At 45.2% G+C, this 17,105-nt stretch overlaps 1 protein-coding gene across 5 annotated transcripts in view; it reads left to right on the forward strand.

Moving 5' to 3' along the window:
- The window catches only part of CCDC69 (coiled-coil domain containing 69), a 49,833-nt gene that overhangs the window by 8,130 nt on the left and 24,598 nt on the right, over positions 1–17,105 (forward strand). For all 5 annotated transcript variants that reach the window (XR_011525473.1, XM_008517261.2, XM_070570409.1 and 2 more), the window contains exons 2-4: positions 6,520–6,589; positions 8,938–9,044; positions 9,550–9,637. Coding sequence is in view for 4 of the 5 variants with exons in the window: in XM_008517261.2 (XP_008515483.2) it covers positions 6,520–6,589; positions 8,938–9,044; positions 9,550–9,637 (265 nt within the window). In the remaining variant the exon portion in view is untranslated. The remainder of the gene's footprint in view (positions 1–6,519; positions 6,590–8,937; positions 9,045–9,549; positions 9,638–17,105) is intronic.

Below are 17,105 nucleotides of genomic sequence, written 5' to 3' on the forward strand. Positions count from 1 at the left end.
TCCTTCAAGGTCCTTCTGCCTGCTGGGCTGACCCAGATGCCAGAAATGGTGCCTATTGCTTCTGCCAGCTCCAGGCCCTCTAAAGCGATCAGAACTGGCAGACACCCCAGGAGGCTGATAAGGGACAGGAGAAGGTGGGCTCCAGGGAGGAAGAAAAGGAATCTGGTCTATTGGAAAGCCTTTCTGTAGGCCTCAGCCTCTCCATCTGTGAATGAGGGGCGGGGCCCTGCCCTTGAGGCCTTCTCCACCGGCTGCCTGGTCTGGCCCGGCAGGTGCTTCAGCAGGAAGTGGTTCTATCCTCCCGAGATCTCTCATCAGTCGGTCAGATAGGAGCAATGGAGACCACATCCGCCCCGACGTGGGGTGCTCTGGGGGCACTGCAGGTGTTCGGGGAATAGGCGGTGCCCGGGCACAGCAGAGGGGGCTGGCTGGTGCTGCTGCCTTTAAGGCGGTTGTATAGTCACATGGCTCTACCCGCAGGCAGGCAGTGGGCGAAGTTGACGCCACACTGCGTCATATGAACCAGTTGAACTAAATCTTTAGCTCCCCTGGCAGTGTGAAAATGAAATCAAATTCAGGCATTACTTTGGCAAAATGCATCCACCCATCTTAGAGATGGAATGTGAGGCCTGTGTTTGTGGTGTTCTTCCGTCTGAGCCGCTGTAATTTGGGTGTGAATGCTAACATTTCTCAGCAGCCCTGGACATTTAGGCCCTGGAGGGGGCCCCTGGGGCCTCTGCCCCCACCCCCTTCCTGCCTCTACCCTCAGCCAATGGGCTCTGCTGTGGTTGTTCCGATTCCGAAACTAATGGGGCTGGGGCCCCACCCAGGCTGAGTCCAGACACCGGAAAGGCAGCTCTGATACTGTGAGGGTGTGACCTGAGGCCTGGGCTCCGCCTGCGATCTGGATCCTCCGTGAGCTCTGCTCCCCGGCTTTGTGGTCTCTGATGAGTTACTCATGCTACCGCAGGGCCTAGGTGTTCCATGTGGAAATAGGAGGCGGGGATTGGAATAAACTGTCTCCGGGGGCCCTTCCAGCCCTGTCTTCTGGGTTCCTTCCTCTGCCAAGATGGGTGTGATAACACTATGTGGCCAAGGGAAGCCCGGGCCTCAGCTTATGGGGACAGGGGAATTGCTGAACTCTTAAGGGTCCTTCGATTACTAAATTCTCTAAGCTCAGCAGGAATAATGAGGACCTAAGTCATAACACTCAATCAGAAATACTCAAAGCCTTGAAGGCCCACAAAAAGGATGGAGTGATGCTTCTTACAGCGAGGTTAGACCAAGTGTCTTCAGGAAACCTTGAGCCATCCTCGGGGTTCCTCTTAGCTTCCATGCCAGTAGGATTCCCAAGGTAAGGAATAGCTGGGCAGCCTCTCTCCAAGTTGCTTCTGCCCTACTCACGCTTGCCTGATGGGGCTCAGAATTTGAAGGGAGTTGAGGAGTCTGCTCCAAAATCTTTGGGAGGACAGAAACCCACCCCAAAGTACTGCAACCTGAATAATACTCAGCAGCGCCCTCTGAGACTCCGTTAATGCTGGTAGATTTTACGGACCGCCTGCAATGGTTGAACACTTTATGCTTCCTGGAGGTCTCTAGTTGCTGAACAACAGGGATATTTTACAGGATTAGACCATGAAGTTGAGGGTCCTCTAAGATCACTTAGATCAACCTGCAAAATGAAGTTTACCTCTTCTTGTATGCTACCAGTGACGGAGAGCTCACTACCACCACCGCACCCCTCCCTCAGATAAAGCAGCTTACCTCTGGTTGGGATAGTTCTGAAATTCTTCTTCCTGTTGAACTGAGACTTCTCCTTGAAACTTCTAGTCCTGGGCCACAGCCCCGCCTTCCAAGGCTGTGGACCACACATTAGCAGCTTCTACCTCGTGACGGTCCTGTGGAGGTTTGAAGACAGTGGGAGGTTTTCTTGCCTGTTCTTGAGGCTGACCAACTATTGTTCTGTTAACAGTCCCTCCTGTAACTTGGTTTTGAGTCTCCTTCCACATCCTGCCAGTTCCTTTTGGACACCTTCCCATTTGTCAGTTTACCCTCCAAAATGCGAGCATATTCGAGGGGGTCTCACCAGGTCCCGTCTGAGCTTGTCTGCTTCTCCACAGCTCTGGACAGTCCTCCCGCTCTACCCTGATTCTGTGTGCTTTTGGCAGCCATATCCCACTGCAGACCAGCTGTGCTTCAGGTTGAACCCGGGGCAGGACTCCAGTCTGCTTGATGACAAGAAGCTGGGCCCAGAACTGTGCATGTCACCAAGACATAGGGGCCCTGTTTCCAGCTTTCTTAGTTGAAAGGCTGCCCTGGCCTTCAGGACTGAGGAGAATTTCTGTTCCAACCCTGACCCATCACAGATAGAGAAACTGAGGTCCAGGGAGGGGAAGGAACTTCCCTAAAGTCACACAGTAAAGCTGGAACCCAGGTCTCCTGGCGTGTCCCCCAGTCCTGGGTTCCCCTACATCCGGTGCTGCCAGCTGCCACCTCCGTAGCTTTCTTCTCCCAAGTCTCCGTTGACTCAGGAAGCTGCCACCCCTCTTCCAGAGCTCAGTCCGGATACCCCGCCCGGCCCTAGGCCTCCCGACTCTGCTCTTGGAAGGGGAAATTCTTGCGTTCCCCCGACACCCCCCAAGCTCCTGTCCTCTCCCACTGCAGGGTGAACTCTGCGCCGTGACCCCCAAGGAGGAAGTGGCCAGGCTCCAACCTGGGGATTTTCCTTGCAGTCATTGCTTATCAATTCCTCCTCAGCTCTGGGCTGTGTCTTCAGGCTTTTGCAAGCATCAGAATCACCTGGATAGACTGGTAGACTGGCGCTTCCCAGCACACACACCACCCTCGAACTGGGTCTGGGGAGCTGTGTTAAGCATGCACTCCAGGTGGTTCTATAGCGGGCCTAGAAATTCCTGGAAATACTGTTCTGGGCATCCTAACAGATACTGGGGCAAATCCAAAGTGGATTTCAAAAACGGTCCCTGTCCTCAAGGAGCCCCTTGGACTAGCAGGAGAAACACAGGTCACCAGATAGGAACTCGCAGAGTGTCTGAACAGGCCCTGGAGGGTAGAACCAATAGGAGCTAACTCAGCCCTGGGGAGAAACCGAGGAGAAATGATAAATGAGCTGGGCCCGGAGGCCTGAGAAATTATCGACCATATGTCATGCTGGGATGGTCTTGAGCAGCTTGGGGTGGTCTTGAACACACGGATAGCATGTTAGGGCTAAGAGCACGATAGGTTGTTTTGACCTGGCAAATTTGCCAACATTTTTTTAAAAGTGATACTATTCCATGTTGGCAAGTTTGCGGTAAAACTGGCTTTCTTGTGTGCTATTAGTGAATTAAGTTATCGAATCTTTCTGGAGGGTAGAGGTGGAATTTCAGATGTCTAAAAAAATCTTATAAATCAGTATGTTCACTAAAGCATAATTTGGAAATTAAAAAGTGGAAAGGACCTAAATCCTCCACAGCAGATTCATGATTCAATTCATGCAGAAGGATGTAATATTTCAGTCATTAAAATTGATATATTTACAGAATATTTAATGCCATGGAGTAAATGCTCATAGTATATTTGAAGAAGTCAGATATAAGAAAGTATCTGTAATATTCCAATAATGAATAAACATACATATTCCTCACTACTCTAATTGAAAAAAGATGTTTACAAATATTTAAATATTAAGAAAATGAGGGAAGAGAGGGGTGGACTGAGGACAGGCCGGGAAGGGCCTTGGCAGTCGTCCTGAGGGAGGTATGCGGGGGGTGGTTTTGTCGGGATCTGGGGACCTGAGCACACGGCCACGTCCTGCCTGTGGCCTGGAAGCTGTTGGTGGAGAAGAGTTTCTCCCCTTTCTGAAGTTGTTTTGGTGGGGAAGGCAGCTTGTTCTGAGCTTTATGATCTTAGTTCAGGCTACCCGAGGCCTCTGGCAGCCCAAGAGGTCCACCGGAACACCGGGGGCTCTGCGTTCCTGCCATGGTTTCAAACAGAAGGTAATAAACTCACGGCATGTTTAAGATCTTAGAATATGCCAGAGTTCCAGGCACATTATCTTCCCTAATCCTTGAAACGACCTCATGAGGAAACCGAGCCCTGGAGGGGCCGTACAGTCACGTGTGTTGGCTTTAGGATTGGAATCCAGATCTGGGTGATTCTAGAATCCCAGTTCTTAACCACGCTACTCCCGTCTCGGAGGTTCTGAGACATGGTTCTGATGCTGATTTTGACATCCGGGTGCCGTGGGACGGTGTCTCACCTCCCCTAGCTTCGGTTTGCTCACCGGTGATCACCCCTGCCTCGCGGGGCTGTTGAGAGGAGCTGAGACCAGACGCCCAGAGTTCGAACGCCGAGGGGATCTCAGTTACGCTAAGACATCCTCACCTCTACTGCACCAGGGAGGAAGCGGGAGCTCCAAGGAGGGACAGGATTTGTCCGAGTATGTGGAAGAGCCGTGACTGGAGTTCAGGAATTCTCACTCCCATAAAAATGGTGCCCAGATTAGCGGACCCAGTGGTGGCAACAGGGACAAGACGACCATTGTGTTATCTCCTCCTTCCTCCAGCCCAGGGTGGAGAGGCTGGCTCCTGTCGCTTTCCCAGATTCCTGTGTTGACAGCTTCCCTGGCTTGTGCCTGAGCTAGGTGTCCCCTCTCCCCCGGGAAGGGGGGCCAGGTCTCCACAGGGTGGATGGAGAGCTCCACTGTCAGGCGTGCCCAGCCACCGAGCAGATTTGGGGTGCCAGGGCCTGGGGGAGGCACAGTGCGTCCCTCAGTTTGCCGGGGGCTCACATTGTGCCAGGCTCTGTGCTGGGCACTGTGGAGCAAGAGCAGAATGTTCTAGAAGTCCTCCCTTGATTCATCTTCCCTCCCCAGCCAGAAGTGTGCTTTCTAGCTGCATTTCAGTTTTTCTTGAATTCAGGAGACTTTCAATAATTTTTATTCTAATGACGACTTTAAAAAGTCTGTTACTGGGGCCAGCCCGGTGGCGCAGAGGTTAAGTGCGCACATTCTGCTTTGGCGGCCCTAGGTTCGCCAGTTCAGATCCCAGGTGCGGACATGGCACCACTTGGCAAGCCATGCTGTGGCAGGCGTCCCACATATATAAAGTAGAGGAAGATGGGCACGGATGTTAGTTCAGGGCCAGCCTTCCTCAGCAAAAAGAGGAGGATTGGCAGCAGATGTTAGCTTAGGGCTAATCTTCCTCCCAAAAAAAAAACTGTTACCATAGTAAAAAGTAAAGTTTTTCTTTTACAGTGATCTTTATTATTGAACAGTTTCATAGGTTGACTTATTTCTAAAAGTGTTTCTTAAAATGAGGTCTAGAATATCGTTTTTCTTTCTTTTTTTTTTTTAAGACCATCTTGAAAGGTGTACAAAAGAGCTTAAATTTTTTTCTACCCCCAATCCTGGTCCAGCGTCCAGGGCCAGACCTTGACCAGCTTTCCACCTATCTGGTGTGAAATGAGAAGATTGAAGGTGTGAGCGTGCGGCGAACGCTGAGTATGGATGTCAGTGCCCTTTCCCAGCAGAACTGTCTTGAGCTTTCCTTACTGTGTTCTGGAAGGTTAAAATGTCCTCTGTTTTATGAAATGACAGTGATAGTCTGTAAATAATTTTTTTAGCATCCTTACTCATCGACCCGTATCAACTCTCCTATTTAAAAATATTATTTATGAAAACTGAGGATCTGGGGGCCCTGACACCACTTTGCGGTGCAGCCCTTCTGCATCAGTTCTGTCCTCAGATCAGATTCAACCAACACTGGGCAAGGCTGGTTAAAATGCCCGCTGGGTATGGCTCAAATACTTGACTCTGCCAATTATCCCCTAATCGACCTTGATCCAGTCCTGACCTGCTTCAGCCTTCTCATCTTCAAATTGCGGGTAGTCCTATTTCCCAGGGTCCTTCTGAAGATGAGCTAAGATCATGTAGATAAGACAGCATGGTGCCCGATACATGCTAATTCCAGTATCTCACCCCGTCTGTCAAGTTAAGTACTACTGTTTCCTGTATCTGGGGAACAGCCCCTTCTAACAGAGAACAAGCGCGGGTGAATCCGTGGTGTGAACTCTGATGCTCTGCCCTCAGTGCAGGGAATTTGGCTGGCAATTGTGGTGGCCACAGGCCCTGAGGAGAAAGGGGAATTGCCTCTGAACTAGGGGGTCACTGGGGTGAAGGTAATTGTAGAAAGTCTGGCCAAGCCCCAGGAGAAGGTGGAGGTGGGCAGGAAGAGCCCCATGGCGGGTGGCAGGAACCAGACCACAGGAATCCAAGGAGAGGGCAACCAGCATCAAACTCCCTGCTGAGGGTTTTCCTGACCAAGATGAGAAATCCAGGTCTGGGAACCCGTTCCCTACAGAGGGAGTGTGAGGGAGGCAGCCTAAGTGGACTGGGCACAGGGCAGGGTCTGGCATACTGGAAGTCTTGTCTTGCCTTTGGAAGAATCCTACTGTAGCATCCATCCTCACATTTACCTCCTCCCCTCTACCTTTACCTCATTGTTGTCTCATTTCTTCCAGAGGCGCCAAGAACCAGATCAGCCACCCAGACCAGAGCCACAGGAACTAGGTCCCCTCAATGGAGATACAGGTAAATAGCCAACCCTATAAACATCCTCCCCGATATCCATGAGGTTTCCTACTTTATAATCAACACAGGTGATATAGTTACTTAATTATCTCATGAGATCTTATGTAGGTTACATTAATAGGAATATGATGTCTGAAATCAGGGAGGTGATAATCCTGACCTGAACTTCCCTGTTCCTGGCTGTTGGTACCACACCTGTAGTGTCAAGTTTATTTCTGCAAAGTACATCTTCAGAGTAATCCAGAAAAATTGGAGGGAGTAGAGTGGAGAAAGATGAGGCTGGTGAGGACTCTGGAAACCATGTCCTATAAAGAACAGTTAAAGGAACAGAGGATGTTCTACCTGGAAGGAAGATGTTGTAATAAAACACAATGGTTCTCTCCGAGTGTCTGAAGTGCCCTCAAGAAGATAAGTGAGCCTGGTTCAGTGTGACCCAGAGGTCAACTAGGGCCTCGAAGTAGCAGGAACAGGCAGGCAGAATTCAGGTTCAATCTCAAAGGATTTTTTATGTGGTTGTTGGTTTAAAACCATCTGAGCTATCGAGTAATAGAGGAAGTCTTCATCTCCGAAAGTGTTTACTTACGGCCTGGAAGCTGTCAGGGATGTTGTAGGGGAAGTTCAAACATCACATAAGCAGCTAGATCAGAATTCGGGGATTCTCCCACCTGCTGTGCATAGAGTTACCTGGGGGAACTTCGGAGACATGGATGCTGGGGCCCTACCCAGACCAGGGAAGCGAGACTCCCCGGGAGCTGAGGAATCTGCATTGTAAGTGACAATGTATCTTCTTAATAAGCTTCTCCCCAGCTGCAGCCAGCCTGGTACTGGTCTCGTGGACCAAAGTTTGGGGCCCTGAGCCAAATGACTGGTGAGAGTCTGGGGCTCTCTCATCTTGACCACTGCCATCCCCTAGGACGCAGGGCACCGACTCACTCCTCCCCCTCTGCCGATGGGCTGACCATGGTGTCCGTGTCGGTGTTGGCGTCTCCTTTCCGGCCCCTTCCTCACATTCTCCTCATACCCTTTGCCGGACCCTCCGCACAGAGTTCTGTAATAACACCAACACTAATAACAATGCGAACAGCGCTGGTATTGGCCTCGAATGCTTGTCACGAGCACCCACGATCATTTAGAGGACGATAGAGAACACTGGTTGAGCTCCTCCCAGTGCCTGGCACCACACTTACTTTTTGTGCATCAGCAGGCAGAATACGGTGGCCGTGGGGAGCATCTGCCGTGGAAGCAGAGGGCTCAGGTTCATAGCCCTTCCCCCGACTGTGAAATGAGTGATCTTCAGCAAGTTGCCTCATTTCCCTGCCCCTCAGTTTCCTCGTCTGTGAGATGTGTCTCATCATAGTCCCCACCGCATTGGGTGGCTGTGAGGATGGAGTGAGTCATACCTGTGAGGCTTGTGAAACAGAGCTGGGCATGGTAAGCTGTCAGGGTCCCCTCCCTGCTCTTACTATTTTTATTGCCATTGTTTTCTGATTTACTCATCTCAATAGCCCTGTGAGGAAGGTATTGTTATTACCCTGATTTCACATATTGGGTAACTGAGGCACAGAGAGGCTGGGTCCCTGCCTTAGCTCATACCCAGAGCCTGTCAGCCTCAGAGTGCCATTGGCAGGGCCTGTTCCGGAGTTTCCCCGAGCAAGGGCTAGACTTCCTGTTTGCATCTCCTTCCTGCTCACAGCAACTCCTGTGCCTCCAGCTGGGGAGATACTGAAGGTGACAGAGAGGTCACACACTCAGATGCTCACAGGACCCCCACCCCCCAGCAGCAAAGGCAAGGGATGAAATGGCCCCATATGCACCTGCCCAGTAGGGAGAGCTGAGGAGTGCGCAAAAAGCAGAGCCACGTCCTGGCCAGAGCAGGAGGCCGCTGCCCCTCAGCTCCAGCTCCTGGTCGACGTGAAAGCACACACTGCCAGGTCTTTGGCTGCTTCAAGAAAAGTTGGAAATCTCTATTAAGTAAAAACTACCCAGTTATTTAAAAAATTGTGTTCCCTCTTTTTTGATTTTTCCAAAGAGTTTGAGATCAGCAACTAATTTTTTTTTGGTTTAGATCTTGGGTAGGGCAAATAGAACATCTTCTGGGCTGCATCTGTCCTGCGAGGTACCAGCTCTGCTGTAGATGCTGGGGGGCAGGATGAGACCACTTGCTCCTGCCTTGAAGGAGGGTCTGCAAAGCCGGAGAGATCTGAGGGGCTGCCTCTGGAGGTTGGTCCCCAAATGAAACCGTTCTTGAGTGGAGACCAGGGTTCCCACCTCGTAGCCCCGGCCTCCCTTTCTCCTGGGCCCTGACCCCATCTCTGCTCTGTGTGATTTTTTTGCTTCCTCACCTATAGCCACCACTGTCCAGCTCTGTGCATCTGAGGAGGCTGAGCAGCACCAGAAGGAAATAGCCAGAATTCTCCAGCAACATGAAGAGGACAGGAAGAATTGGGCACAACAGGTAAGTCCAGGTGACCCCACCCCTTTCTTTTCCTCCTGCTCAGCTAACCTCACTCAATCCCAGAGTGAGGACCAACTTTGGGTTTTATTGTTGTTGTAAGGATCTCTTACCCCTTTGGCCAAGAAAGGAGTCCTTTGTCGAACAAATATTTGTAACTGCTCACGTATAATTCATTATGTGCAAAGACAGGTGGTGGAGATCCTCGAACACGGTCGAAGGGCTTCCTGCCCTGAGTGGGCATCAGGGTTAGAAGACTCCAAAATCCCTTTCCATCTAGATAACTCTCTGGGAGCCCCCTTCTAAGCCTAGAGAAGACAGAGTCTGTGCACCTGCTGTATCTTGAAGGTCTTGTACCCTCTCTGAGCACGTGTCATTGCTATCACTCAGATGAGGGGGTGGGACTCTGATCACCAACCTCCACAAAGCTCCAGGGGTCTGTGAGTGGATCAGTGAGGCCACGCAGAACCTGCTCAGTCTCATCCTGCTGGGGACCCTCCGCCCCCAGGTGGAGAAGGAGAGGGAGCTCGAGCTTCGAGAGAAACTGGACGAGCAGCGAAGAGGCTTGGAGGGAGAGCATGAGCAGAGCCTGCAAGGTAAGGAGGGAGATGCTCCAGTAGGGAGGGCATGGAAGCATCCTTCTTCTGTCCCTAGCTGCTGAGTTCACAGGGGCATTCCCACTGGCCCTCCCGCCTACAGCGGGCCACAAGCAGCTGGCTGCTTCAGGCCTGGAGTCGGCAGGGTCCTTGGGCTGACCTTTGGGGCATGGCTTTAAAAGTCTGACACCATGCTTTGTTTCACCTTAGTTGAGGGGAGTTTTTTTCCTTCCATTTTTAAAAGCAATTCATATTCCTTAAAGGAAATTTGGAAAACCTAGACAAATTGAATTTTTAAATATCCATATTCCTCCTCCACAATGATGACAGCTCTTACAGTTTATGGTTAGGTTGATTATTTTTTTTCAAGTAACTTTCTTACCTTTTATATGCGATGAGATCATTGTAGAAAATTTAGAATCTACAGAATAAACAAAGAGATCTTACAGATCTCAGACTCTGCAGCCACGGTCCCTGGGTTTGAATCCTAGCTCTACACTTACCAGCTGTGTCGCCTTGAAGAAGCTAGTTAACCTCATTCCTAAGGTCTATAAGAATTAAATGAGTCAACTTAATTAGATAGGATTTAGACTGGTGCCTGACATTTCGCAAGGTACTTAGCAAATAATTATTAGCACTTATTTTATTATTGAGGAAATTAAAATTGTATGTAATTTCACCCAAAATTAGTCACTGTTGCATCTTTGATATAGATCCCTTTCATTTCTCTTTTTGTGTATATACCTGGAATATACATCTATATATATATATGTACTTATGGGAAGAAGATAAATTGTTTTTTTCACTTTGAATTATGTTAGCATCTTGTCATTAAACTTCTGTAACCACATAGCAGTCCGATGTGTACCCTTCTTCAGTGAACTGAGCCCCTTTGATTAGGCATGTTGATAATTTCAAACTTTTCCATTGTTTATAATAGCAATGAGACTTACACAGTGAACCCCGTTTTGTAAAATCTTTGCCACATTCATGATTTTATTGTTAGAATAACATCCTAGAGCCAGCCCTGATGGCCCAGCGATTAAAGTTCAGTGCACTCCACATCAGCTGCCCAGGTTGGGTTCCTGGGCGAGGAACCACACCACTCATCTGTCAGTAGCCATGCTGTGGCAGTGGCTCACATGGAAGAACCAGAGGAACTTACAACTAGAATATACAGCTATGCACTGGGGCTTTGAGGCTGGGGAGAAGGAAGAAAAAATGAGGAAGATTGGCAACAGATATTAGCTTAGGGCAAATCTTCCACTGCACACACACATGAAAAAAGAAGAACATCCTAGTAGAGTGGTGTGGCAATGTTTATGTATATAGATTTTTATTTTGGTAAAATACATATAATGTAAGATTTACCTACCATTGGTGACATTCAGCACATTCACAGTGCCCTGCAACCATCACCACTATCCAGTTCCAGAACATTCTCATAATCCTAAAGTAAACCCCATACCCACCAAGCATACTTCCATACTTTCCCCCCAGCCTCTGACAGCCACCTATCCGCTCTCTGTCTCCTGGCTTTGTCCATTGTGGACACTCATATAAATCCAATCGGACAACTGTGGCCCCACATCTGGCTTCCTTCACTCAGCCTAATGTTCCCAAGGCTCATCCACTCTGCAGCATGCATTTGCACTTTATTCCTTTCTCCTCCCGTTTTTAAAATTTTTCCATTCCATTCCTTTTTGTGGCTGAACAATATTCCATTGCATGGACATACCGCACTTTGTTATCCATTTCTAAGTTGATGGACACCTGGGCTGCCTCCACCCTTTGGCCACTGTGAATAGTGCCACTAGTACAAGCACCTGCTTGATCACCTGTTTTTAATTCCCCTGAGTGTACACCTAGGAGAAGATTGCTAGGTCATACAGTAATTCTATGCTTAAGTTTTTGAGAAAACACCAAACTGTTTTCCACAGTGGCTGCACCACTTTACATTCCCATCAGCAATGTGCAAGGGTTCCATTTGCACCACATCCTTGCCAACACTTGTTAGTTTCTATTGATGTTGTTGCTATTATTATCATCATTATTATCATTATTAATGAGTGCAAAGTGGTATGTTATTATGGTTTTGATTTGCATTTCCCTAATGACTAATTTTGCTGAGCATCTTTTCACATGCTTCTTGGCCATTCGTATATCTTCTTTGGAGAAGGTTATGTATATTTTTGACGCTACTGAAATTGACCTAGAAAATGTTTTGCCAATTTTTCCTTTAACCATCAGTATTTGCAGGCCCTTTCCCCAGAATTATTTATCTTTTAAAAATACAGTTAAGGGGCCAGCCCAGTGGCATAGTGGTTAAGTCCATACATGCCGCTTCAGTGGCCCGGAGTTTGCAGGTTCAGATCCCAGGCACGGACCTAGCCCACTCATCAAGTCACGCTGCGGCGGCATCCCACGTAAAGCAGAGGAAGATTGGCACAGGTGTTAGCTCAGCGACAATCTTCCTCAAGCAAAAAGAGGAGGATCGGCAACAGATGTTAGCTCAGGGCCAATCTTCCTCACACACACACACACACACACAAATACAATTAAGATGATTTTATATGTGAAACTTTGTATCCTGTTCTTTCATTTAACATTGTGTCAAACATATTTCCAAGTAATTGTGCTGCTACTAAAATGTTTATAAGGACTAGACCATTGCATACATGGTTTTCGTTATTTCTCGTGAGTCTAGGCATCAGGATTTTAACTACTGTAAATAACACTGCACTAAATGTCTTTTGCATAAAGATGTGCCCACATTTCACATTATGTCCTTGGATTCCCAGAAATGGAATAACTAGAACAGAGGTCTGAACAATTTTAAGATTCTTGAAACATATTGCAACATTAGCACAAAATGTTCTGAAATGGAATTGAGGCCCTCGCCCTGGGAATGTGTGGAGCTGCATTTTAATGCTAATACACCCTGTGACACTGGGCCTGTCATTCAACCTCAGTTCAGTTTCTGTCTCTAAACTCTACCTTCTCTACCTCACAAGGCTATTTGGGGAAAACAGCTTTGTTCTCCAAGCGTCACTTTGATATTCTTTTCAGCATTATTAATACATGGATAAGAAAAATTTCCTATTGTAAAAACCCCAGAAGAGAAGGAACTGCCTGTCTTGTTTCGATCAGTCGGACTTCTTCCACAGTTATTTTTATTTTTCTATTTTTTATTTTTTATAGTTATTTTTAAAATTGCTTGGCACATATTAGGTGCTACATTAGCATGTATGAAATGAATGAACAAAAGCATAGCATGGGGGAAATATGTAGGATTTTTATTTGTTCGGGGGAAGTACACAGACAACTGGGAGAAGGTAGTGGTGGTTTTTCACATTTGATGACCCTTTGTTGTCTTTTATTTTCTACATTTGTTTCTCTTTTTTAAATTATCATACAGTAAAATTGACTTTTGTTGGTGTGCAGTTCCATAAATCCTAACACATGTATAGATTAATGTAACCATCCCCGTAATTGGATACAAAATATCCCATCACCCCCAAAACACTCTCTCAGGCTGCCCTTCGGTACTCACATCCTCCCCGACCCCAACCCCTGGCAGCCACTGATATGTTCTCCATCGCTATAGTTTTCTTTTCAAGGCTGTTGTATAAACAAAATAATACAGTATGTTTTGGGCTTTTTTTTAAAGATTGGCACCTGAGCTAACATCCATTGCCAATCTTTTTTTTTCCTTCTTCTCTCCAAAGCCCCCCAGTACCTAGTTGCATATTGTAATTGTGGTCCTTCTGATTGTGCTATGTGGGACGCCACCTCAGCATGGCCTGACGAGCCGTGCCATGTCCACGCCCAGGATCCGAACCGGTGAAACCCTGGGCTGCCGAAGTGGAGTGCGCGAACTTAACCACCCGGCCTTGGGGCCCGCCCCTACAGTATGAATTTGATATCAGCCTCTTTCACTCATCATGATGTCTTTGAGATTCATCCACATTGTTGCGTGTATCGACAGTTGTTCTTTTTCATTGCTGAGTTGTGTTCCATTGTTTACTCATTCACTCGTTGTGGGACATTTGGATTGTTTCCAGCTGGAAGCGATAATGAATAGAGCTCTTCTAAACATTCATGTACAGGTTTTTGTGTGGACATCGTTTCCGTTTCTCTTGGGTAAATACATAGGAGTGGGATTGACAGGTCATATCATAAATGTGTGTTCAGTTTTATGAGAAATGACTAAACTATTTTCCTGAGTGACCATCATTTCATGTTCCCATTAGCAATGTATGAGCTCCACTATTCTTTCTTGCTAACACTTGTCAATATTTTTAATTTTCGCTGTTCTAATAGGTGTCCTGTGATATCTCATTGTGGGTTTAATTTGCATTTCAATAATGACTAATGTTGAACATCTTTTCTTGTGCTTTGCTGTGTGTATATCCTCTGGTCAAATGTCTGTTCAAATCTTTTGCCCATTTTAATTAGCTTATTTGTTCTTACTGCTGAATTTTGAGAGATCTTTATATATTTTGTATACAAGTCCTTTGTATTTGCAAATATTTTCTCCTAGTCTAGGTTTTTTTTTTCATTCTCTTAACACTGTTATTCACAAAGCAAAGCTTTCAATTTTGATAAATTCCAACTTATTGTTTTTTCTTTTATTGATTATGCTTTTGGTGTCATGTCTAAAAACTCTTTACTGAACCCCAGGTAACAAAGATCTTCTACGTTGTCTTCCAAAACTTCATGGTTTGAGTTTTACATTTAGATCTGTGACCCATATAATCATGTGATTTTTCTTCCCTAGACTGTTAATATGGTGGATTACAGTGATTTGAGTTCCAAATATTGAACTAGCCTTGCATTCCTGGCATAAATCCCACTTGATCATGGTATATTATTCTTTTTATATTTTGCTGATTTGATTTGCTAATAATTTACTGAGGACGTTTGTGTCTATGTTCATGAGGGATATTGGTCTGTACCCTCTGTCTGCTTTTAGTATCAGGGTAAAGCTTGCCTCATGGACTGAGCTGGGAAATGTCCCTTCCTCTTCTAGATCTGGAAGAGATTATATAGAGTTGGTATTACATCATTTTTAAATTTTCAGTAGAATTTGCCAGTGAAACCATCTGTGCTTGGATATTTCTTTTCCAGAAATTATTTAAGTACAAGTTCAGATTCTTTAATAGCTATAGGAATGTTCAGGTTATGTATTTTACCTTGGGTGAGTTTCAGTATTTTTTAGTTTTTCAGGAATTGATACGTTTCAACTAAGTTGTCAAGTTCATGTGCATAGAATTGTTCGTAGTGGTCCCTACTATTGTTGTAAATATCTCTGTGTTAAGTTCCTGATATTGGTAATTTGTGTGTTCTCTCTTTTTCATTTTTATTTTTTAATGTTTTTTTTTTGGTCAGTCCTGCTTGAGGTTTATTAATTCTATTAATCCTTTCTAAGAACCAGCTTTCGGTTTCATTAGTTTTTTTCCTTTCTTTCCATTTTCAATCTCATTGATTTCTGTTATTTCTTATTTCCTTTCTTCTGCTTGCTTAATTATGTTTAGTTAGCCCTTCTCTTTCTGATTTCTTAAACTAGAAGCTTAGATGATTGATTTGCCACCTTTCTGCTTTTCTAACATAAGCGCTTAATGCTATAAATTTCCCCCTAAGCACTGCATTATCTGCATGCCCCAAATTCATGTTTTACATTTTCACTTTTGTTCAGTACAAAATATTTTCTGATTTTCCTTGAGACTTCCTCTTTGGCTCATTGAATATTTAAAGATTTTATTTTTTTCCTTTTTCTCCCCACAGCCCCTCAGTACATAGTTGTATATTCTTCATTGTGGGTCCTTCTAGTTGTGGCATATGGGATGCTGCCTCAGCATGGTTTGATGAGCAGTGCCATGTCCACACCCAGGATTTGAACCAACGAAACACTGGGCCGCCTGCAGTGGAGTGCACAAACTTAACCACTCGGCCATGGGGCCCAGCCCCTCATTGAATCTTTAAAAGTATATTTCTTTCTAAGTGTTTGGAGATTTTCCAGTTCTCTTCCTATTGCTGATTTCCAGGTTGATTCCATTATGGTCAGAGATTGTGGTTTATATTTTACTCCTTTTATAATTTATTAAGGCTTGCTTTATGACTCAGGATATGGTCTATCTCATGAATGTTTCATGTGCACTTGAAACGAATGTGTATTCTGCTATCGTTAGGTTGTATTTTATAAATGAATCAATTGAATCAAGTTGGTAGATGGTCTTGTTCAGTCCTTCTACATTCTTACTGATTTTCTGCTTACTTTTTCTACTGAATACTGAGGAGTGTTGAAGTCTGCAACTATAATTGTGTATTTGTCTATTTTTCCCTTCAGTTCTGTCAGTTTTGAGTTCATACATTTTGAAGAACCATTCTTAGGTGTATAAACATTTAGGATTGTTATATCTTCTTGGAGAATTGATCCCTTTACCATTATGTAATGTCCTTCTTTATCCCTGATCATCTTCCATATTCTTAAGTGTTTTTCCTTTGAAATTAATGTAGCTGCTATAGCTTTTGATTAAAGTTGCTTTTCCACCCTTTTACTTTTAACCTACCTGTGACATATATTTAGTGTGGGTTTCTTGTAAAAAGCACATAGTTTGGGTTTTTAAAATCCATTCTGACATTCTCTTTTATTTGGTGTGTTTGGACCATTTAATTTAATGTTGTTACCGATATGTTGAATTTAGGTCTGTCATTTTGGTATTTTTTCTGTCTTCCATTTTTCCTTTCCTTCTTTCTTTTTGAGTATTTGAACATTATTTAGCATTCCATTTTAACTTGTCTATTGTCTCTTTTAGTATATCTCTTTGTGTGTGTGAATATATATATATTTAGGGATTGCTCTAAGAATTACACTGTACGTAACATCTACTTAGCATTAATATTCTACCACTCCAAGTGGAATGTAGAAACCTTACCATCATGTAGGTCCCTCTATCCTCCCCCCTTTTGATTGTTCTCATCTTATTATTACATCTACATACATTGAATACCCCATCAGACAACATTATACTTTTTGCCTTTAACCATCAATCATGTTTCAAAGAGCTCAAGGGAAGGAGGATAGCCTATTATATTTACCTAGGCATCTCCCAGTTCTGTTGCTCTTCCTACAATCCTTAAGTTCCAAGTTTCCCTCTGGTACCATTTGCTTTCTGTCTGAAGAATTTCCTTGAGCAATTCTTTGACAGAAGCTCTGCTGGTGATGAGTTTCTTTAGTGTTCCTTCATCTGAGAATGTCTTTATTTCACCTTCTTTCTTGAAGGATATTTTCACTATATATAGAATTCTGGATTTACAGTTCTTTTATGTCAGCAGTTTTAACATGTTCTCATTCCTTCTAGTCTTCAAGGTTTCTAATCAGAAATCCACAGTCATTCAAACTGTTGTTTCCTCTAAATAATGCATAATTTTTCTCTGGATCTGTTCTAGATTTTTTCTTTGTCAT

Source organism: Equus przewalskii, chromosome 13, assembly GCF_037783145.1.
Source record: "Equus przewalskii isolate Varuska chromosome 13, EquPr2, whole genome shotgun sequence".
Taxonomy (NCBI): domain Eukaryota; kingdom Metazoa; phylum Chordata; class Mammalia; order Perissodactyla; family Equidae; genus Equus; species Equus przewalskii.